General features: G+C 42.4%; 1 protein-coding gene across 5 annotated transcripts in view; it reads left to right on the forward strand.

Moving 5' to 3' along the window:
• Window positions 1–934: 934 nt before the first annotated feature.
• PDLIM5 (PDZ and LIM domain 5) overlaps window positions 935–23,826 on the forward strand; it is a 180,955-nt gene continuing 158,063 nt past the window's right edge. For 3 of the 5 annotated variants that reach the window (XM_084626812.1, XM_084626811.1, XM_084626815.1), the window contains exons 1-2: window positions 935–1,071; window positions 5,513–5,645. In XM_084626812.1, coding sequence (XP_084482938.1) covers window positions 5,550–5,645 — 96 coding nt within the window. In that variant the 5' untranslated portion in view covers window positions 935–1,071; window positions 5,513–5,549. Of the gene's footprint in view, window positions 1,072–4,539; window positions 4,630–5,512; window positions 5,646–19,061; window positions 19,149–23,826 lie in introns of those variants that run through there. The other 2 variants (XM_084626813.1, XM_084626814.1) reach the window with 2 other exon arrangements.

The raw sequence follows: 23,826 nt of genomic DNA on the forward strand, positions 1-23,826 counted from the left end.
CATGTGTCCAGGGGTTGAAACATGGGTCTGACAACCAGAACTTTTCCGGTTCTTTTACTGTGACTTTATCAATAACTTCTCTTGCATCCTAGACTTAATCACGTAACTTGTCTGACTCAGTTTCTCCTGCTGTAAAATATAGAGGCTAATTCTTAATCAGAAATATTGTGTTAATTAGCTTATGTGTACAGTGCTTTGAAGATGAAAAGAACTGTATTAATTTTTCTTACTAGTCAACGCACACTCATTGGACTAGATCTTAGCCCTTTGTTCTGCCTGGCATAGAAGAATTTCAGGGTGGGTGTCTGGAACTAGCTGTGGCCCTAGCTCTAGGGTTGAGGGCATGACAGGGGCAGGGAAGCAGGGCTGGAACAATTTCTGGTGATCTTTGGCTGCCGGCAGAACTGCCCCCATAGCCTGTTCCAGTATTGGGAGAGGATGGGGCACACCTGGCCCGATCACTTGTGCGCCTTCACCCTGCTGTGCCCAGCACAACTTAAGTCGCATGCCTGAGCATTCCAGCCTAAGTGTTACAGCTGCGGATATTGATTCTGTTCCTGGGCTTATTACCACTGGCTCTTTCTCCAGGGTAGTTATTGTATCTCATTTAAATGATTGTATCCTAAGGGGAACTCTGCTTTTTAATCCTTCAAGGTTCTGGCAGGTGTCCAGGATCTCTGTGGCGGAGAGGTGTCATGCAGGGGAACGTGCACTGGGCTGTTAACAACGACTCTGCATCCCCTGCGCCTCCTTAATTAGGCGCTGGCTGCCCTTTCTTGGAGGCCTGGGCCTTTGTCTGGGCACGTGCAATCTTTTGGGTCAGCTGTCCCGGCCTTTAACCCTTCCCCCCAGGTGCCCCCCCCCTCCCCGGTGCAGGCTGCCAGGGCTTCCTTCTCTGTCGGCTGGAGCGCGGAGAACTTCCCCATCCCTCCTGGGCCGCGGGGGAGGAGCAGAGCGAGGCGGAAGTGAGAACGAGCCCCGCGGGACGCAGCCCCAGCCTCTCACACGAGCTGCGAGCTCCGTGGCTCTCGCCTGGGCGTCCGGCTCCGCGCGGCGGCTGCAGCCTCCCAGGTGAGCAGGTGCCGAGCGCGGCGGCCCGGGAAAGGGGCCGCCCGGCCGGGCGCGGCGAGGCATTTGCCGCTGAGCCCCGTCTCCCGGCCGAGGGGGCTGGTCGCTCAGGTGCTGAGAACTAGCCGGGCGGCAGGGAGGGGCACCTGCGAGAGGAGCTGGGGGGCGGCGGGGGGCAGCTCTATGCTGCGGCGTGCCTCCTCCCGGGGCTCAGTGCATGGGGTAGGGGGTGCTCGGGGCAGCGCGGGGCTCCCGAGCTCGGGGGCGGAGAGCAGCACCCCCCGTGCCTGAGCGAGACATCCACCCCCCCCGTGCCCGGCGGGAGAAGGCGCTTGGCGCAGCGCGGGGTGGGGTGGGCTGCGGTGGCTTGCCCTCTGGAGCCTCCAGGAGGCTGGGCAGGTCAGAAACGCCCCCGGGGAAGTGGGGAGAGGAGAGTCAGGCGGGAGGGGAAAGCGGCGGTGTCGAAACGAGGGTCCCGTTGAGTTGATCAGAATTGCTATTGGCTTCGCGACTGACTTCGATGGGTTTGCCCCCCCCGGCCATTGAAAGCCCTTTTTGCCATCTATACCGCGGCGTTTGTTTTAAGGGAAACCTCACACAGCGCGCTCTTCATAATATTGACCGTGTTCCCGATTTGTTTTTTCTTTCGAGAACTCGACTCAGAGAACCAAAGAGAATGGACGCCAGAGTCAATCTGGTTTTGTAGGTCCCAGCGCTGCAAGCCTGTGTGTGTCGCTCGGTGCGTGTGCCCGCGCCGGCGTGTGCCCGCCCCAGAGTCTCTGTTTTGGTGTTTAGATGCAACTGCTGCACAAAGTAGTACCAAAAATGGTCAAGAGGGAGAAAAAGGATTTGAAAAGGAAAATTCATAGCTGAGCTGGGTTGGGCAGGTTTAGGGCGTGTAATTGTTTGATCATCATGGCCATGCATTTCCTCCTGCCTGTGGGGACTTTTGTAATCAGATAGCTACACGAACAGTAAAGCCAGCAGTTTCACTTGTATGCCAAGGCATACTTTTTTTTTTTTAATGATGTGGCGTTTAATGCTGCCTTTTCTGCGTTCTATGGATGACTTGGGACTGCACATATAAAACCAAACTGACTTTGATGGTTTCATACTGAAACAAATATGTCTCAATGTCACCTTTGTCACTTTTCTGCACACTGGGAACACTGGAGTCTTCACTGCAGCAGAACACCAGATTTCCCCAGAATCATAGGCCCTGACCACTTTAGCGGAAATATCATCTCGGTAATGTTATCTATTAGCACTGTTGGAGGTATGACCTACGGTTGAGCAATTCTGATTCTGTCCAACAGAGGGCGATGGTATATGTACTTATTTATGATTAGATGGGGAAATGCATTGTTGAGCACTTACACAAAAGGCTCACTGAACGCTCATCAACATGAGTGAGAGTTTCACAATTTAGCCTTTAGCTAGTTCATTGCACAATGTTTTCTTTGAGACAAAGTCAATTCATAGACCCCTGCGCGGACACAAAATGTATATCCATATCCGATATGCAAACATGGGCCGTGGATTTGGGCTCTAGATACAAAATTTGGATCCGCACCCATCTGCTTATCTGCAAACATGTCTGCTGATATTTGCATCCACGAATATAAAGCGGGCATCTGTGGATTTGCAGGGCTCTGTCTATTCACGTGGTGATACCTCTCCTTCATACTAGATACAGTATCTTTAACGGTGACATAAACAGATCAGTAAATCTGTCTTCTTAGGGTGTTTCTTTAGTTTTCTTTCCCCACGTCCCAATAAGTTCTCTAGTTTATCAGATGCAGATGTTTTACTGCAAGCTTGGGGCTGGGGCTGGGGGGGCGGAGGGAAGAGCACATTATACCTTACCATGCCAAATGCCTTCCTTTGCAGTTAGTTACTGTAATTTTTTTTTTTGGTATCTTTTTTTTTTTTTTTACGCATACAAGAAAAATTATTCACACGCTTAACTTTTGCTCCGAGTTAGGAAAAAAAATCTTGTCAATTTACTGATCAATCTGGTCTTGGTGTGTCCCAGCAGCTTAGATAAGGTTCCTTTTCCCACAGTCATTAATTTGTGATCGCTTATAATTTTAGTGCGATTACTTTAAGGAGAACAAAACATGTTTATATGGTAGTATAATCTTTAGTAAACTAAAGTGCATATTTATATGGGATTCAGTGTTTAGTACATAGAATAATTCTTGCTTGAACTAGTGCGTAGGTCCTATAAGGATCATATCTCAAACTCTGTGGACATTCCCTTTCATGTGGGTGAGTGAGGGGGAGGGAGGGAAGGAAGGAACCTTGAACTAGGGAGACATTGGCCTTCTGGGCCTGTGTTTGGTCAGATGTGTGTATGCGGAGGGGGGCACAGGAGATGGAAATGTAAGTGAGCCAGATTCTGTCCTCATAGAATTCAGTGGGAGCAATGGTCCTTTCGTGGCTTCTGGCATGAGGGTGTAAGTAGTTCAGGAACTGCTTCAGTTCTGAAACAATCTCTGTTGTTGGCTTGGAGTAATACTGTAGTTCCTAAAGAAAAGGAGTACTTGTGGCACCTTAGAGACTAACCAATTTATTTGAGCATGAGCTTTCGTGAGCTACAGCTCACTTCATCGGATGCATACCGTGGAAACTGCAGCAGACTTTATATATACACAGAGAATATGAAACAATACCTCCTCCCACCCCACTGTCCTGCTGGTAATAGCATACCAGCAGGACAGTGGGGTGGGAGGAGGTATTGTTTCATATTCTCTGTGTATATATAAAGTCTGCTGCAGTTTCCACGGTATGCATCCGATGAAGTGAGCTGTAGCTCACGAAAGCTCATGCTCAAATAAATTGGTTAGTCTCTAAGGTGCCACAAGTACTCCTTTTCTTTTTGCGAATACAGACTAACACGGCTGTTACTCTGAAACCTGTAGTTCCTAAAGGTTATCTTGTTAGCCTGCCTTACCCGAATACTCTTTTTATTTAGTTAAATGGACCTACTGGTGTGAATAAGACTATTACAGTTTGGCCCTTATTAGGGAAACAAGGCTGTACAGCTTGAGTCTTTTTTGATGAGGTGTATCTGGAAATCTATATAATTACATTATTTTTCCTCAAGAAATTACTTCAGTGCATTGTTAAACTTCTGGTGAGAGATTTTTGTAGAATTTCCCAGGTAGTAGTTTCCCCATAGAAATGAAATTGCTTTAGTCGTACAGTATCCCTAAATCTGTTGCTTCAAAAATAAGTCACCTGTAGTGTAAGTATAGTGAGAAATCATTCTTGCCGTACTTGATAATATTTGAAACACGCTTTCTTCTACTTGACTGAAGTTCCACCTTAAATCTCTTGTATTAAGTAACTATGGAATCTTACAGTGATTTGGTGTAGTCTTACAGTAATCCACCCCTTAGTGTGTGCACTCTCTCTCCCTCCCCACTTCAAATATATAAAAATAGAAGGCAGCAACTACCTAAGACGTCATTGTAATATTGCCTATATGTGGTGCAGCTGAAGCTGTTATCGTTGACACTGAGCAACAAAATTAAGTGCACAGCGTGCTTTTTAAAGGTAATCCTTCATCCTTGTTTGGGGAGGAGGGGAAATCGTCTTGGGAGTCTCTTAAAATTTTTTTTCTTAGTTTAAAGAAGTTGCCTTGCTGTTTGGTACACAACTGTCTCTGGTGATACATTTTTGCATTTCTTTTTGATTTCTTCTGTAACGCCTTTTATGTGCCTAATAGGGAATTGGAATTGGATGTTGGATGTACGTTAAACTGTAGGTAAAAATGCCAAGAAGAAAAAACATCTTTCCCTCTGAGTAACTTGGACATTTAAAATTTGTAGTTTTTGATATTTGAATGTGTTACCAAAATATGCACGCTCCTTGGGAATGAGATTTTATGTCGTAAACATACCTGTGTACCTGTGACTAAATACATAATACCACAGGAAATAGATTTTGTGGGAAATTAATGTGCCAACATCTCTTACATGAACTATTAAAGTTTGTATGTACTTAAGAAATTTTTAGGACCACTGTCCATTTAAATTTGGTCAAATGCTTGCATTTTGTAAAAAGCAGCTTAAATAACTTCCAAACAAAAGCCTAGAGGAAATATTTCCACGTTTTTTTCTGAAGAAAACAATTGTTAAAAAATTATTGCATGCAGTGTGTGAAAACGAAATATTGCAGTGCTAAGAATCAGAAAGTAAAACTAAATTATTTTTTTTTCTTAGCTGACAGGCCAAAAAGCACAAATGGTGGCAAACTAGACTTTTTCAAGTCCATTCACTTTTACTCATATAAGGTGTTACAGAACAGAAAAACATTGTTTGTAACATATATTTAAATGGACAGGGCCCCTTTAAAAAGTTAACGGTGTGCATTTCAATTTCACTGAGTATATATCCTGTTAAGATTTACATTAAAAATTTAATCCTCTCTTCCACAGACACTTACCTGGAATTAGACCTTCAGCATCCAACACCATGAGCAACTACAGTGTGTCTTTGGTCGGCCCTGCTCCTTGGGGTTTTAGGCTTCAAGGTGGAAAAGACTTCAACATGCCTTTGACCATCTCTAGGGTGAGCCATATTTGCCTTTATAGACTTTACAAAAATGTCTGCTCCGTCATGTGGTACCTGAAACCTGCAAAGATGCGTATTTCTGCAATATGATCATCTTGCTGAATGTGAGGGCCGCTCACTTGTACAGCTGGTGTCACCTTGTCCCTTAGGATGATGGAACGGCTATTTTCTTTTAAACCTGTTGGGAAAATTAATTTTCTTGAACGTTTGAGGCCTGCCACTGTGTTTCCTTGGGGAGAACAAATGTTTGTAACAGTGTTTTGCTTTTTTTAATAAGCATCAGATAGAAGTATTTCCTTTCATCCTTGTTTCCGTAGATATGTATGTAAGAAGCCGAGGTGGAAAGTTGCTGACATAAGTTCGATTGTGTCTTGCACTAAAGTTAGCTTTTGAGCAGCAGGATGCTTAACCCCCCCCCCCCCCCCCCGGTGATGGAGGGCAGAAGTGGACACATCTCTCTCAAGCGGGAGGGGGCATGGATCTTTAATGAGAAAATAGCTCATGTTGCCTCTGTGTATCCACCATATATTAACTGAGTTTATGGTCTTTAAGTATCTATTCTTGCAAAATCCTCCTATTTACAATTAAAAAAAAAAAAGGTAGTTAAACTATGTGCAGTACAATATTCCCTCTAACTTTTTACATCCATGTGCAGAATGAATTTTGTTATGTGCACCAATATGGAGGTGATGTTTGGTGGGGGTGGGGCCGAAGGGTTCAGAGTGTGGGAAGGGGCTCAGGGCTGGGGCAGAAGGATAGGGTGCAGGGGTGGTGGTGCGAGCTGGGGGTGCAGGCTCTGGGGTGGGGCCAGTGATGAGGGGCTTGTGGTGCAGGAGGGGGCTCCGGGATGGGACAGAGGAATCGGGTGTAGGGGGGATGAGGGGTTTGTGGTGCAGGCTGCCCTGGGGGTGGGACTGGGGCCAGGGAGAGAGGACACCCTCCAGCCCTCTCTCGCTGCAGCGGCCTGGGGGAGAGGCACCTCACCAGAGCAACTCTGGGGCTGGGGGAGAGGCGCCTCTCCCTACCTTGATAGCCTTCTGAGTGACCGCGCAGCTTAGAGGGAACTTGGGTGCCTTAGTTGTGAACGGTGTTTCATTAAAATGTGCCTGAATGAACATGCCAGTTTCTCATGGGTCTTGTATAGTGTATTGATCTTAACTGCTATTATTCAAAGGATTTGAAGAGCTCAGTCAAAAGAGAGAAAATCTTTGTACAAATAGCAATGTAGTGTCTAGCTAGAGTTCACGACCCTCAAATAGTGTTTAATGGATATTTTTCTTTGGATCTAGGCTGAGTTTCAAAACCTTCCTCAAATGTCTGAAACTGTTCTATTTGGCGTGTATAACATATTTATACCAACTTTGCAATATTGAGGCTTTCAGAATATTAGGAATCCTAGTTAGAGAAGAGTTCATTTTACTTCTCTAATATGTGTTTCCTCCGTGTCAGCCATTTTTTTTGAAGGGCAATTCTACTATAAAAGTATTTATGTAAAAATGGGATCTTATTTAACAGATTCTCTCACCCTCACTCCCCCAACACTTTCCCTACACCACCCTATTTACTTCAGTGACACAGATAAGTTACTTCTTACACCTGTTGAGTGCAGTGTCTGTACGCCCTGTGAGAGGGCTTTGGTTTCTGTTACATTATCAAACTTCGCTTTTTCAATTGCAGGTCCAAATACTGCTGGTTCATTTAGACTTAGGTAACCTTATTCAGCTGTGGGTTACACTGTTGAGATAAAGGTGACATTTTGGTCCTGTGGCCTATTTTATTTAAATAATACCGAATGGAGTGCTAGAGAAATGACCTCAAATAAATAACAAACTTACGACAGTTGATGCCTGAACCAGAGTGTGTACTGCATACTTTTTTAAACCTAGGCAGAGGTTTGCATGACTGACAGGAGAATCTCAATAAATGATTTTGAGTTACTGATGCAGAATAAACATGGAATCTTGGAAGGTTGTTTTTACAGTCACTTTTCAAAGAACCACCACATTTCTTAAAGTCTGGGTTATATTCATGTGCCCCAAGATCCTTCAGCATGGTTGGCTTGCTTTTGAATGGATCAAACTTGTTGTCACTTGAGGCTTTGGATTTTTTCAAACTAGGTCTCAGTTGGGCTTCTGATTTGATGGCTATCAGTTTACGTGGGCAAGAACTATGCTTGTGATTAAACCAGGGGTGCAGCTGGTTGCACCTAGAGATTTAACCTTTTGAGTTGCAGATATGAACTGCTCACGTGGAGAGGAATGATTGTAAAGCTGTTGAAACATAGGTGCTAGACATTTTTCAGTCAGGACCTCTTATTTGGTACACATCCCAAAACCTATCAAACCATGGTAAATGATAGAAAATACTACTTCTGTTCCTGGTGTGTTTGAGAACCAGAGTGCAGCTCTAGTATGAGTGGGTTGGTTTAAATCAGGCGCTTTGCAGAGAGAGGGAACGATATTTTAAGATTATGTACTACACTTGACTAGCGTTGCTTAATCCATGTGGTACATACATACACGTGCTGTTGTACTGGGATGAGCTGGAGAAATACGCAAATTGGGCTAAACAATTGAATCTGAAATCCCCAGTCTTCTGATCCTGGGCCAGCTGGCCTAAGACTCCATCTGAGTAGCTCATGTTACAGGATTGGGGCCATAATAATCTCTCTGAGCCAAAATTAAAAAAAATAAGTAAAATCTGGCACTTCTACCTGAGCTCCGCCCCTTCTGGGTTTTTTCTTTTCACTGTAAGTGGGACTCTGTGTGTGTGTGTTTTGGTCTGGAATTAAAATGTACTGAGGAGGATGATTTGCATACCAAAACTATCTGATGATTTGAAGAGTTCTGTCGTGTGTCCCTTATACACTAGCACAGCATGTACAACACGCCATCCTTCTCTTCCTAGTGAAGCATAAATGCCTTTCCTCTGTAGTTAGCCTGCTAATTAAAGAGTTTTGAACATACTGATTTAATAAAAAAGGTAACCAAGCAGCAGAGTTATTTTTGTTCCCTTACAAAGGTCCTGCTGTCTCTCATGACCTTCTTGGGTTTTGTGCAGTCATGCCTGGAATTCATTCTGGGCTGTGATGGTGAATCTTGGTGATTGTGTTGACAACTAATCTCTTGCTGTAGCTTTGTTTTAACTCCTTGCATTAAGTTTAAACAATACTTAACACAACAATATTCTCCGTAGTTGACAAATAGTAAGTTGGTCTCCTGACAGTATTGAAATAACCTGTCAAATTCTTAAGTAAAAGGCTTTAATTTAACAAACTTGCATCTCCCATGACTGTCTCAAGAAAGATTTTCTTAAAGTTCATTCATATTGCTATTTTAATGGAATTAATCAGTGGTGCTATTACTAGAAAAATAATAGTAGACTACTGAGTTCTTCCATTGAAATTTTTGCAGTGGCAAGCGTGAATTTAGGGTTTTTTTAGTTTGAGTGCAAATGTTTGTGACCTATTTGACATGATACACTTGTACACTGTGTATTGAAATTCGAATCCCATAAAGCATTTGTAGTGCTTGCCATGACTGAGTGACATTGTTAAAGTAATACAGAAATGTTACTATTCAAAAAAGAGTTTATATATACAATGTTAATCAAGAGTCTGCTCTGAATCTAAAGGGTGACACACAACCACGCAAAAATACAGGGATGGGTGGAAAAGATCCAGGGAGTAGTTGGCAGAGAAATTTGGGTGGAGTATAGGAAGTTTTGAGGGTTTTGGGAGGAGACACACGTTTGCAGGATGTGAGCTTTGGGTTACTTTCAAAGTGAGAAGGTTGAACTACGGCTTTGATGCTTCAAGATGTTGCACACTCTGGCTCTCATCCAGCAATGCACTTAAGCACGTGTTTAACTTTAATCTGATGGGGCTGCTCCAAATACTGAAGTTAAGGATCAAACCTGGTATGCGGAAGAAGAAAAGTACAGGTGCTCTGATTTGTTGTTCTGTGTTGTGGCTGCAACCCCTAATAAAGACTGATATATGGGCTTGATCCCGCTTCTTGTGGGCCTCATTGGCAGCAGGAGACTGGGCTGATAGATAAAAAAGAGAGTTGAACAGTGAGTCACACAAATGCTATGGCAGTACTTTCATATGGAGAGAATGCAAAAACTATTTGGCTTGAAATAAATGAAAATGGAGATTACTTGATTGGGGATCTTCAAAGATTGGACACATCTCAGTATAACCTAACTAGTTCCATTTGGCAAAATAAACAAACAGATCAAAATAAAGTAAACAAAACTGAGAAGATTAGGAGAATGTAAATTGCCTTTTACCTTGTTGTATAATCCAAAAACAAGACACATGTTACAACTTAAGAGCAGTAAAGTTAGAGCAAATAAAAGCAAATAACATTAGATGCAAGGTATCTGGAAGCTACTGCCATAGGAAACAAAGACTCCTCCTTTTGCTGTATTTAAAATAAAAAAGAGTACCTGACTTTATGTTCATCAACAACATTGGTAGTTAGGCAGACTGACTATATAGCCATAATGAAATCTGTTTCAAGCTTATAAACTGTTTTGCCTCTGAATCAATATACAGCGGTGTACATGTTAGTGTGTACTATTTTCTGAAACGTAAAGAACTGGCTGCTGCCAGATTCAGGATACTGGATGATATGGCCCAGTGCTTTGGCTGTGTTTATGCTTGATAACATCAAAATCTACAATGCTACTTTTGCAGTCATACTTACTGTCTCAATTATTTTTATATAAAATTTCCTCTACTTAAGAAAAATATCTTTTTATAAGTACCAGCCTAGCAAACTCCTCTTGGACTATGACGATCAAGCTGGTTATTTTTAATTTATTTTACTAATCACCAGTAGTAAAGTATCTGCAGGACAAATTAGCCATCACTGATGCGTAGTTAAGGCCATGCTCTCAGGCAGTCTGGTTGACTGAGTGGACAGCTTGGGAATGACATTGATAGATACCATTTAGCCTTTGCCAGCTGGATCATTCCTTTTGGTTGTGGACTTAAGGACAGGTTTCTCTCACCACCACCTGCATTTAGAATTTAAAAGAAAAATGAGAAATTGATGCAATTTTAAGGATGTACAGTTGAATCTAAAGAGGTTAGGTAAGGTTTCTACAGTAGCACTAACTCAAACATCGTCCACATCATGCATAACATGCTTAACAAGGTAAACGTGTATAAGCAATATTTATAACAAAGAAAACACAATATGCTGCATTTGTGCAATGTGGTTAATATTAATATTCATTAATTAATATTGCTGTAGAAATGGCAACTCTTCTATATTCTGACTTCTTTAGATGTTGCATTAATTTATTTGCGTGAAACTTCTGATCGTTCGTTAGAGCTCTATACTTGACTAACAAAACCAGGATAAAACTCAGTAAATACAACTGTAACGTCAGAGTTGTCAAAATTGCTGTCCCCTGCAGGATGTAATGAACAGCAGTGTTTGGTATCAATGTTGCATTCATTGTGTTATGGTAACCTGAGAGAGCTTCAACCATCTATGCTAAATGTAAGAGTGATATGTTTGTAATGTGCCAAAATAGGGACTGTAAGCTTTCGAAGGTGACAGGATTTTTCAGGCTTTTCTTGTTTAGTGTTGCTATAGAACAACATTAAGCAAAGTTAGAAAAGGATTTTATAGCTTTTTAATATTTAAGCCAATTTTAAAGTTACTTGATAAAGCAGCCCCTTTATGGGAAAAATATAAAATTAATTGTTAGAAAATACTGGTCAAGGGGGTTCTTTCAAGAGAAATGTTTCTGTCTGGCTTGATTCTCCTCAGCTTGTAGGTAACACTGTTTTTGAAGAACAATCTTCTTTATACTTTTTACTTACACTGATAGGTTCTGTGTAAATCTTCTGGCTGGCAGCTTCCCAGCTTCTCGCAGTGCCTGAATTGCCTGATTCTGGCAAAGTGTATGAAAGAAGTCAGTGTCTCTCTCTCTTCCCCACCCCCTTGCTCCCCCACACTGTTCCTCCCCCATCCTGCCCATTCAAAAAAAACAAAAACACCCATCCCTACTTATGACACAATGTTCGTGATGTTGCTAAATCAGAATAAAGATACCAAAGAGATGATCAGCACAGTATATACCTAGATAGCATATGATGATATTAACATGGGCTCTAAAGATGTACTCAAGAATACTGTTTTTTAATGGTGCTGCGGTTAACGAGAGACTTAGGAGGTTTGGGTTCAATTCCCAGCCGTGCCTTCAACTTCCTGTGAGAGGCTGGGAGAACTGAGAGACTGAGAATAATCGAGTCATCCATCTGTAAAATGATGGTAATAATACTTCCCTCTGTCTGTTGTGCATATGTACATTGTAAGATGTTCAGAGTAGAATCTCTGTGTTTGAGCTACATTGTGCTTGGTCCTATACAGCCTTGTTGGGGCCTGTAAGTGCTACTAGTATATAAATAATAATGCCTATATTTTATAAATGGAGCAAAGAACCCATTCCCCCATGCCTGTAGAGTCAGTGTCAGAGGGTCTTTGTTAGGAAATTCATGCCTCCCCTTTAATCTTGGGCTTTTTTTCCCTCTGTTGACATCTATAAAGACATAACCTTATCCTGTAAGCTGTATCTATGATTGGATGCCTGTAATTTTTTTTTCTGCACAAAGCTTGTGTTTCTGCAGCATCTTTGCTCTTTAAAAACAAACTCCTCTCTCCACCTTTTGTATTATTAATGTAACTTTGACTCAGGATCTGCATAGGTTGTGCCACTTGTATTCCAAGGTGTGGCATTAGGATTTCTTGGAAACTATCTATTTTAAAAAAAATAATGCTAACATCTGTGAAAATAATTGTAAAAGAAGGGAATGAAGCAGCAAGACACTTTAAATGTTGACTGAGCTGACGCTTGGGTCTTGGGATTGTCAGTTCCCACTGGGTTGAGTCTGTTTGATTTATTTATTTTAGGCCACATGTATTCTGTCTGGTTTAAAAACAAACAAACCATGATTGGGATGTGGGGCAATCAAAGCAAATAAAGTGGAATTTCACTCATACGAGTAAACCCTGAGAGAAACAGGAGAATAACTTTTGATTCCTCCTGGCAAATACATCAAGAGTAGTACTGGTAACTATGTGCACTATCCTGCAAGATGTTGAGTTATGAACCTGGGACAGGGCTCTTACTGGCAGCTTCTGGCATTGGAGACCTGGGTTGATTGGCCAGTGAGTTGGGAGACACCTTACCTTCCTCCCCCGAGAACGCTATTCTGAAACACATTTCATTGTATGGTAGCTTGCATTTGAGTGTCCTACTACCACTGTGTAAAACAATGTATATAAAATATTTGGAAGCCATGTCTTTTGCTTTTATAGATGTCCTGTGAAGTTATAAGAGGCAGGGGAACAGGGCTGTTAACTTCCCTTGGAAACATGCAAAGGTAGGGGAGTAGCAGGCCAAGGGTCAGGTTGTGTCACTAGGCTCAAAATGTAGCAGAAGGGTAGACATTTACAGGGGATTAAAATAAAAATAGAAATTTCCTTGCGCAGGCCATAAAGTGGGACTTTCTTTTGAATATTAATAGGAAAGAAATTAGACTTATTTGCTTTCTCTGTATTTGAGCCTGGTGGCCTGCCAACCTCTGTGAACTTCCTGCCATTTCAAGAATCTATTTTTAGTGGAACTGCTTTTTCTCACTATTCATTCCTGATAGTTATCTTTGAGGGCATTGTGAGAAGAGACATAGCCTTCAAAGGTTTGTTTGTTTGTTTTGGTACAGAGCCAGGAGGAGATAACATTGGTCTTGGGATTTTAAGAACAAATCTCATATTATCAGGCTATCTGTTTTAAGAGAAAGTGTGACAGAAAACTGTCCCTTGTGTTTCAGGCGATGTGAGTATTGAAAGGGTGACATTACCACAATCATTAGACACAAACTGATTAATATTATAGCTTATATTTTATGTCAAAGTAAGCTACTTTTGTAGGCAAGGAAACATGCTCTCAATCAGTCTTCACCTCTGTAAGGAGATTGTACAAATTGGCTCTCTGGTTGGCAGTCTCTGAAGAGAGGTGAATGGTTGAATGGCCATGAAAACTAAAACATGTTTTGATACTGAGAAGGGATTGTGCTGACGTTGCTTATGTGAAAAGGACCTAAGTCTCCAGGGCTGTCAAACCAGAACCATTTTTATGAGCAATAAAGGTGGATGAAACATGTTCTCACACTCACACACATCCTGCTCTGCGGCCTCCTATACTGGAGGTAAAATAGAAGTCTCTCTCCTCACGGTCCTTTATCTTGTGTGATCGAGTTTCAGCGGTGATTAGCAAAGATAGGGCAATATTGCATTCTCTGGACTGCAAGAAGCTGTACCAGTCAGTTTTTTTGGGGCAAAGAAAGGACTGAGACTGAACCCCTACCAAGAAAACTTTGGACTACCATTACACGGCAGAGCGGAAAGTTAAGCAGGAAGTAACTGATGTTCGGTGGTGCAAGTATGGTGGTACAGTCCGGTATGCCATACCAATAAGATATTTATAGCTGGTATGGAGTACTGGAAAGACACAGGAGGCGCCCGCCCCCAGCCCTTCTACGCAGCTGTGTCTCCTGACTGGGGTCTCCTGACAGCAGCTCCACCGGCGGACAGGGCGGGCTGGCAGTAGTACAGCATCCTCGTTGGAGGAGATGCTGGTGTTGGTCTGCCCGGGGCCCCACGTTCCACTCCTTTTCCCCATTGCGGTTCCCAGGAACCGCAGAAGGAAAAGAAGCAGAATGTGCAGCGCCTCCAGTGAGGCTGCTGTACAGACCCCAGGCAGGAGGACTCGGCTGTGTGGCGGGGCCAGAGGCACATTCCGCTGCAGTTCTGGAAAGCCCTGATCTGCTGGGAACCGCAGTGGCGAAAGGATCAGAACATGGGGCCACCGGGCAGCCCAGTGCCGGCCACTCCTCCGGCGCGACTGTACCTCCCCCAGCCCTTCCACACAGATGCATCTCTTGAGTCCTCCTGCCTGGGGTCTGTACGGCAGAAGTCTCCAGTGCAGCAGGAGGAGGACAAAGTTGTCCACCGCCCCACGGTAACATGGGATGGATGTGGATCGTGGGGAGGGGACGGGGAGAGCTTGGGGGACTCTGAGCTGGGGGCAGGGCCTGGAGGAGTCATGTGAGGAGGTCACATGCCCTTCTCCTTTGTGTCGCTCCCATGAGTGCAGCGTACGGACAAGAAATTATTTCTGCTTGCACCATTGCATGTGTCAGTCTGTCTGTAGCTGCTTAATCCAAGATGGACATTTCTTGTTTCTCATCCCTTGTGTTTTCCCACAAACTGGGGCAGTACAGGAAAGTTTCAGCAGACAAATAGACCAGTTACTTTAGTACAGGGGCGGGCAAACTTTTCAATCCCCCTGTTCCCCGCCCTGACCCCATCCACACACCTCCCCGATCCCCCAGCCCTCTATCCAGCCCCCTCGCCCCCTTACCGTGCTGCCTGGAGCACCAGTGGCTGGTGGTGCTATAGCCGTACCACCCAAAGCACCAAGACAGGCAGCCGTGCCGCCCAGGAGCCAGCCACGCCACCGCGCAGCAAGAGCCCTGCCACCCAGAGCATTGTGCCAGTGGCAACCCTGGGGGAATTTTAGATTTTAGGGGTAACAGTAGTGGAGGGGCTGGGGGCTAGCCTCCTGGGCCAGGAGCTCAGGGGCTGGGCAGGAGGGTCCTGTGGGCCGTAGTTTGCCCACCTCTTCTTTAGTAAATGATAGCTAAAATAGTGATGTTTTGTTTTTGTTGTTTTGGTTTTTTTAAACATACATTGGCTTAATTTAGGTGAGCTCAAATGCATCACCAGGTTTTCAGTGAGCGTTCAGCTCTACATATTCGTGTAGCAAAAATAGTAGGTAGGCGTGGTGTGTTCATTGCACCTCTGAATAGATTTGGGGTTTAACTGCACTTGTTTGGATGATCCTATTTAGCCGCTGCTGGATTAGGTAAATGAAGAAAATGGTGCTGGTGGCCACCAGTGAAAAATTTGGTTTGAGTGTCTTGTATCTGTCACAGACTTCCTGTGTGATCTTAAGCAAGGATAGAATCCAATTCTCCAAAACTGTATTCTCCATGAGACTCTTCATTCTTTTCCTGTAGCCCCCTGCATCATTAACTACAGAATTTGAAAGGTGTGTCGTGAATGAACCATTGGTCTTACAAACAGCCTCATTGACTACGCAATCCTGATTGATTCCCAGAATACAGTCTGTCCTGTGCACTGAATGAGGCAGTGTACTTGTGGCAAAAAAAAGTATGTGGTCATGTAATTAAAGACTGTATCGTACTGTGTAGTCTCGAGAGGGCTGAATTAAGATTGCATGGATGGAGCATACGGTATTTGGTGTAGAGAGCATAATCAGTAGAAATGGAACGTTGAGAGAATTTTATTGTCAACTCTAACAGACCTCTGCTGAGCATGTGGAAACAGCAATTTTCAGAGGCTTATAACTCAGACAAATCTGGGTGGGTTTTTTCTTCTCAAGCAAAAGCTGTCCCCAAAAGCGATTAGCAAAACTCTGCTCCAGCGTATGAAAGTGCTAGAGCTGCTCGGCAAAACAGTTGTCAACATTTTTCTTTTAACATTGCCCCCCCCCCCCAACCCCCTATTGTGGTCTCTAAAACAGCTGAACTTCTTTTTGCTAAAACTGTCCTAAAATGTTAACGTGAGGCAGACACCCATAAAGGAAAATTTTGACCTAAACAGTGAAACATTTAGCGAAGTTAGGAGCAATAGAAAACAGTGTCTTAGAATGGAAAGTGTTCGGCAACCCTAGCTATAGCTGTTGTTCTCAGCTTTGCCTATATTGACACACTCAGATGAATATAATCCATTATTTGAAATCCCAGTAAGCTAAAATATGAATCTTGCTTCCAAATCTCTCTCATTGCTCTGCTGAAAAGGTCAAATGACTCAACTTACTATGGAGGGAGTCTGGCTTAACCTGTTTTATATTAAGGGATATCCTAATGTGGTATCCAGTCCTGTCTCTAACTTTCATGGGTGACCATCACAATTTGATGCATTTACCCTGGAGAGAGAGCGTGTAGTTTATTTTTCATTAGTTATTTCATATTTGTTTTGATAGTTTGAAAAAAAGCTAAAATGAGATGTAATGAGTAGTAACTATTTTTTGAGTGCAAGATTGCCAGCTGAGCTAAAATACGTACACACACACTGCATTTCATGGCAAGCTGATGCCTGGGTTGGGTAAAGAGATCCCATAACCCCAAAGAAATGCAGTGAGGTTGGAAAAAATTGAATGTCTATACTCGGCAGAAGCTCCTATTGCGGAATGTGGTATGATTCATTTGGGCTTCTTTAATAATGTTTTTCAGAGCAAAGGCAGAATCTTCCAGTTATGTAACTTACTTATTTATTTTGACTTACGCACTCCTTCATCATCCTTTGGTTTAGTGGGCACTTGAGTTACATGGTGTTCTTGTTCGGAGGTTCTTGCAGGAGAGTGGAGCTCTTTTGGTATCTCCTTGGTGAGGTAGGATAGCTTGCTAACTAAGGGTAGTTAGCACAGGTGATTTTTTAAAAAAAAAGTGAGGTTCTTTCTTAATCGTGTTTATATTTTGATCATTTTGTGCATATCTGCGTGTTAAAAGTGGGCCTATAACTGGGCCAATATATCTGACAAGACCCTTCCTCTCTCTTGAAGCAAGTTGGACCCTGGCAGCCTAGGCTCTGCTCTCAGCAGGTGCCCCATCTTCACTTTTGACGTGTGGGCTGAGTCACTCATTAAAAATGAAGATGTACAGAGATGGTCTTGTGTAGTTGCAGGGGAAATAAGCTTGTCACAGTGCTGGTGTGTCTAACAATTCCATGTTCCTGCTGACTGCGGACGCTGCTTCCTATCGTCGCCTATATTGTGGTACAGCTTCCATCACTGCAGGAGAGCATCTGTGCTCGACTGGCGCTGAGAGGATTCTGTCAAAATGAGGAATCTACCAGAAGGTGGTTCTGAGGTCAAGGGCATGAAGGTGGGGAAGAGCTATCTCTTTAAGATCTTTGTCCAGGATGCTTGTAGGAGATTCTCTCTCTTCCTCTCTGTCCTGGCCGTAGGGACTCCTGCCTATATGTGGTGATTGAGATAATGCTGTTTTTTTTCTGTGTTGGGACATAGTTGACATTGAGAGCAGAATTCCAAGGGGAACACATGGTGTATGTGAAGATTGCATCTAAGTCTGTAGTTGGGGAATGGTGAAAATGCAGATTGCCAAGAGCTGAGGAGGCTCTGTCCAACCAAAAGGCCTAGATACTTAATTTTTTAAAATCTAAGTGGAAGTGTAGATGGGATTCAGAAAAGCTGGTAAAGTTATAACTTTCAACCTGAAATTTATTTTTCTCTCTCAGAATTTTTGTCATTTGGGAGTAGTCTAAAAAGCAAGCTTTGAAAGGTTAGTGATCTGTTTAAAGTATTCAACCACAATGAGTCTATAATTATAACATCTGACACGTTTAAAAATTTTCATATGCAATGGTTAAATTGGAGCAATTCCTTTTAGAAAATGAACTTTTTAAAAATGAGTCGCAACGTGCAATGTATTTCTGGGTCCATTTCTTCTTGAAAGTGGCAGTGTAATTATGATAAAATTACTTGACTAGACTTATTGTATTAAAACTGTAACTAAATTCTTTCTTTCTTCAGGCCTCTATCATCTGTAAGAGGATTCTTCACTCCCTTCACTGAAGGAAAAGAGGCCTTGTGGAAGAACTGGCTGACTTTTATTAGACTAATTGGGAAGTTCTAGGCTTGTAAACATTTCACCATCAACATTGTGTGTGGTAAATCATATGGTTTCCTTCTGGTTTTCTCAACTACTTAGCATATCTCAGTGTTGTGTATTCATCCCAAATAAGGATTTTTTTTTCTTACAGTGCCTGAAAGTATTTTTACTAGCAATTATTCAGGAATGAACAGATATCTACTGGCATCTCAGTCCAAATTGTAAACCGCAAGTAGTGCATCTATCAGATGATAGTGTAATAGCACTTTAGGGTGGGTTTTTGATTTTTGATTTTTTTGGGGTCTTAAAATTTATCGGAAAAGAGTGCTGATTGGGGAACGGTAATATTTATTTGCATTCAGCCACTTAGCAAAGAAAACAGTAAACATTACACTGAGTACTTAACGGTTATCACAAGTGGCAATCTATCTGCGTTTTGGTTCTAATACAACTAGATTCTGTTGTGTAATATCTGCACTCGTGGGTGCAAGCTTTTATCATGAGCTGTTTTCTTCGGTTGGATGCTTTTTGAAGGCACGAGCCAAACATGTTAATATTACAAACAAACTAAATATTTTGAACATCCAGTACTACTGGTCGGCTTATACAAACTCTCTGTTCTGTCTCGGCTATAGATAACGGGATTCTCTCTCTCCCATTCTAGCTATCAGACTTCTTGGCAGCTGTTGTCAAATGTGAGGAAAAAGTCATAAGCAGTAGTAGCAGTTTGTTTTAGGCAGACTCAAGAACACGTTCGGCCCGTAAGTTAAAATATTTTGTGTGTGTGTGCACTAGGTGTGATTCTGCAAGTTGCTGAACACACTGACCATCATCCTGTAAAGCACTTAAGCATATGCTTAATTTTGAGAAACAAAACGCTTCTGTGTAGCTCAAAATCTTGTCTCTTTCAGCAAAGAAGTTGGTCCAATAAACAAAATATTAACTCACTCATTTTGTCTCCTCAATTTTAAGCATAAGTGTCCTCCCCCTGAGAAAAGGAGTACTTGTGGCACCTTAGAGACTAATCAATTTATTTGAGCATAAGCTTTTGTGAGCTACAGCTCACTTCATCGGATGCTTACGAAAGCTTATGCTCAAATAAATTTGTTAGTGTCTAAGGTGCCACAAGTACTCCTTTTCCTTTTGCGAATACAGATTAACACGGCTGCTATGCTGAAACCTCCCCCTGAGACTACTTAACATGCTTAATATTAAGCATCTCCTTAAGTGCTTCACTGCTCATCCCTTTGCAGGATCAAGTCTATATTCTTACTCATTTGGTTACTCAAGTTTTGCAAGAAGAGAGTGGGTTTTTTGCAGGGGGACATGGCCCATGTTCCTAGCTGTGTTGTTTTCAACTCAACTTGGATGGCCTTTTGATTATGTACTGCGTGACCAGCTAATTCTTCTGTATCGCTGAAAATACAGTAGGGGAGAATGCAGTAAATGAAATGGTTTGGGGAGCCTTCTGGATGAGAAAAGTGGCATTCATAGAATATCAGGATTGGAAGGGACCTCAGGAAGTCATGTAGTCCAACCCCCTGCTCAAAGCAGGACCAATCCCCAATTTTTGGCCCAGATCCCTAAATAGCCCCCCCCCCCCCCCAAGGATTGAACTCACAACCCTAAGTTTAGCAGGCCAATGCTCAAACCACTGAGCTATTTGTTTAAAGAAGTGTGGTAAACAGTTATTTACTTGTTTGCTTTACTCAGCTATAGTCCTGTGAACACAGTTGAAATGCTCTCATTTACCTTGGTAACTATTTTTTGTAGTATGTGCTCTCAAGTGGCAGACTGGTATCTATCAAGAAGACATTTCCTTTTTTGGTATTGTGTGAAAGTCTCTCCTATCTGGGGCTACAGACCAAATAGTTGAACCAAACAGTGATAGCTGACATTTTTGGCTAAAGCTGGCATATTTTTGAAGAGTCGTGGAATTTGCTGTTTAGAAGAGGAATCTGATGTCTGGAAGCAGAAATCACATTCAATCTCTAGAGTTAACAACAGTTTCTTTGAACTGTTGCTGAAGATCTTAAGTGCTTTTAAAATTTGTTATAGATCTGAACTTTCAAAAACCTTAAATCCCTTTTCACTAGATAATCAGAGGAGACTTTATTCTGTCTCCGGCCTGTTGAACTGTGCACCTTTTCTGGGAGTGTTCCCTTTATCAGTTGGTGTACTTTTGAACTTAGAAACTGCTGATCCTTACAAATTTGAGTGTCATGAATTTGTTTTGATACGTGACCGGATGAAAACTGCTACTGTCACAGTATTAAGAGAACAGCCTTGGTCAGCTCCATAACTCTGCTGGATGGTTTGGGATTAAATAAGGGCTCATTGACATCATTGTAACGACTACAATAGTCTGCTAAAATAAAAGATTAAGGAACCATGGAGTGTAGTGACTTGTTGCTTTGACAGATTCCTCTGTTGGATGGGAACAGCGGGTGTCTTCTCCCTGCTCTTCTTGGCAGTGAGAAAGTGCCACTCTCTCACCACAGCGGTAGATGCAACAGGGCATAAGTGTACAATTTTAGAGTACTTGGCTGGTGATGTTGCCAAGTCTCAGCCCTCCACATCATCAGTGCCTATAACGTTCTTATGGGCTCGCCACTATGTAACTCTCTTGTGCAGTAATTAACTCTCTCTCTGCATTTTTTAAAAATCTGTTCTGTAACTTGTTCTCTGCTGAGACAGTTAGCATCTCAGTTGCATGCCTTCAGCTACCATATTATACTGAAAACTTGCATATTTACCTTAATCCCAGCGTAACTTCTTCAGTTTAATCCCACAACCTTGCTCGTCTCTCTGACGACATCTTGGAATGCCTTGCCATCAACTCAAACCTGATGTTGTCATAACTGAACTCTTGATCTTATCTCCACTATTCCTCCTCACCTTTTTCTGTTGCTTTTCACAAGGCCACCACCCTCTCAGTCATTCAGGCCCATTTCCAGTGTTTTCTGCCATACATGTCTCAGGCATATCTAAAATCTGCTGCTGCTTCCTCTCTAATCTTTCCAAGAGCCAACCTTTACTCTTAGTCCACATTTGAAACTTTACTGCAGGCCCTTATTTCCTATCTTGACTCCTGCATTACTGTCCTCTTAGGTTTCCTGACATTATTAGTCTGTGTTATACACATTTTAAGTAAACAACCTTGCCAGCTGTATACAGCTAGTTTCAACAGCCAAGTAAACACAACGTTACCCTCCTCCTTCCTGCTTTTGTTTGTGTATGTCTACACCGCTTTTTGGAGTGAGCTTCCCAGCTGGGGCTAGCTTGGCTCACGCCAGCACTCGAAACATAGCTGTATAGATGGCCCTTTGAAGTTGCGGTTCGGTTTGGAATCTGGGCTCTGAAGCCTAGGCTTGGGGTTGACTTCACAGCCTGAGCTGCCACTTCAGAGCACTGTTTGTCCAGTTATTTTTAGAGTGCTAGTGTGGACCCCCTAACCCCCCACATCTGTTGACCTGGGCTGGGAGGCTCACTCCACAATGCTGTGTAGACATACCCTCCTACTTTATTGGATTTTTTTTTAACTTTGGGGACAGAACCAAGCTCTTACTATGTGTTCGCTCGGTGCCTAAAACGATGGGGCCCTTCCTGACTTGAGTCTCTAGGTGCTGTTGTCATAAGTACTAATGATATTTTGGTAAATAATGGCTGCTTCACTTTTAAAAAAATATTTTACATTCTTTTATACTTAAAAGGAACTACTTAAGTATTGTTAAATGTTTGTTGTTATATTGTTACTCCCAATGCACTAAGCAAAGTGCATGTAGAAACACGATTAACCCAAAATAATAAATAACTAAATTAAAAGCCCACTTTTAGCAAGTGTGTATTTACTGCACATCTTATTCAAGCCCTTAGAATACATTTCCATTGTACTAAACGAAATTGGGGAAGAGGGGAGATTTGAAGAAAAGTTAATGGTTTTTAACTTTCAAAAGAGAAAATATTCTTTTCTAAATTCTGTGGTTTTTCTTTTTAATTTCTTATCAAATTGAAGCAGCTACTTTTGAGTAGGTTGTATTTACAGTAATTGAGGTAGAGTTGCAGGAAATACTCCCATTGGCAAATGAAATGATCTTATGATAAACTTTATGTAATATGAGCATCCTATCTGGGCGAGAATGCAGAACAACGGAAATCTTAAAATGGGGGAAAAAAACATTAACAGGCAAATACTTAATTTTGCATTTAAAGTGGTCCGTGTAATCCAGTCAAGTGAAATAAGGTTTGGATTAAACTATTCAATGTAAAATTTCAAATCGGAACTTTTTATTTGTTTTTGTTTTTGACAAGTACATTGCTTTCAACTTGGGGACTTGCATCTGGTCCAGCAGGGAGAAGAGGCTAGTCTGAGAGGGACACAATTTGTACTGCTTTAATTTAATTAGCCCCCTGGCTAAAAATGTCTTGCTATCAAAATGAAATCTACCAGGTGTGTTTTTGTTGTTGTTGCTAGCTCTCTTCAGAAGCCGCAATTACTCTGCCTTAGCAGAGTGGAAAGACAGGGATAGTGTACGACAGGACAGGCATAAGGGAAATTGTGAGAGCCCACTATCAAATCACATTTTTATTAACAAAGATAATTGGCAAAAAGTTTCAGATGGCAACGAATGAAAGCTTAGAGTTATCTGCATAGCAGGTGCTGTGAGAGCGTATCTTTATAGGGCTGATTTATTAAAAGCACTTGCCGCTCTAGATCAATAAACTCTTGTCCCCAAGTAGGAATCTAAGTATTCCAGTCTCCTTTAGACATCCTTTTTTACTTCCTAAGTCTCTCCCTTTTCTCTTCTAGTCTTTGCAAAAGCATTGCACATATAGGACCAGATCCTCAACTGAGATAAAATCAACATAGCTCCATTGACTTAGGCTAGTGGTTCTCAACCAGTTTACCATTGTGGTCCACAGTTGTGTGCTGACTGGGCTGCAGGTTGAGAACCACTGACTATTGGGCTAGTCTACACTGGCAACGCTAAAGCGCAGAACTCTCTTCCAGTGCTCTAAAAAAAACCCATCTCCACGAGGGGTGTAGTTACCAGCGCTGGTGCACTGTCTACACAGGCGCTTTACAGCACTGAAACTTGCTGCTCTCAGGAGGGTGTTTTTTTCACACCCCTAAGTGAGAAAGTTGCAGCGCTGTAAATTGCCAGTGTAGACAAGCCCTAAGATCATCTGAGGATCTGGCCTACGTTTTCATCATTAGGTGACTGTCATCCTGAAGAATATTCAGCTCTTAGTATTTTGTGTCCTCTTTCCTTTTTTAATCCTTCTATCCCAATTATCTACCTGATGAAACATGAAGCCCGTTGGGTTTTTTGTTTGGTCGGGAGAAGGAGGCTATAGTACTGAGAAGATGGTTTACACAGTAATCATGGGATGTTATTAAAGCTCAAGTCGACACACCTGAGCTAGCTTTAATCTAGC

The sequence above is a fragment of the Lepidochelys olivacea genome (assembly GCF_965140295.1).
Source record: "Lepidochelys olivacea isolate rLepOli2 genome assembly, chromosome: 4".
Taxonomy (NCBI): Eukaryota; Metazoa; Chordata; order Testudines; family Cheloniidae; genus Lepidochelys; species Lepidochelys olivacea.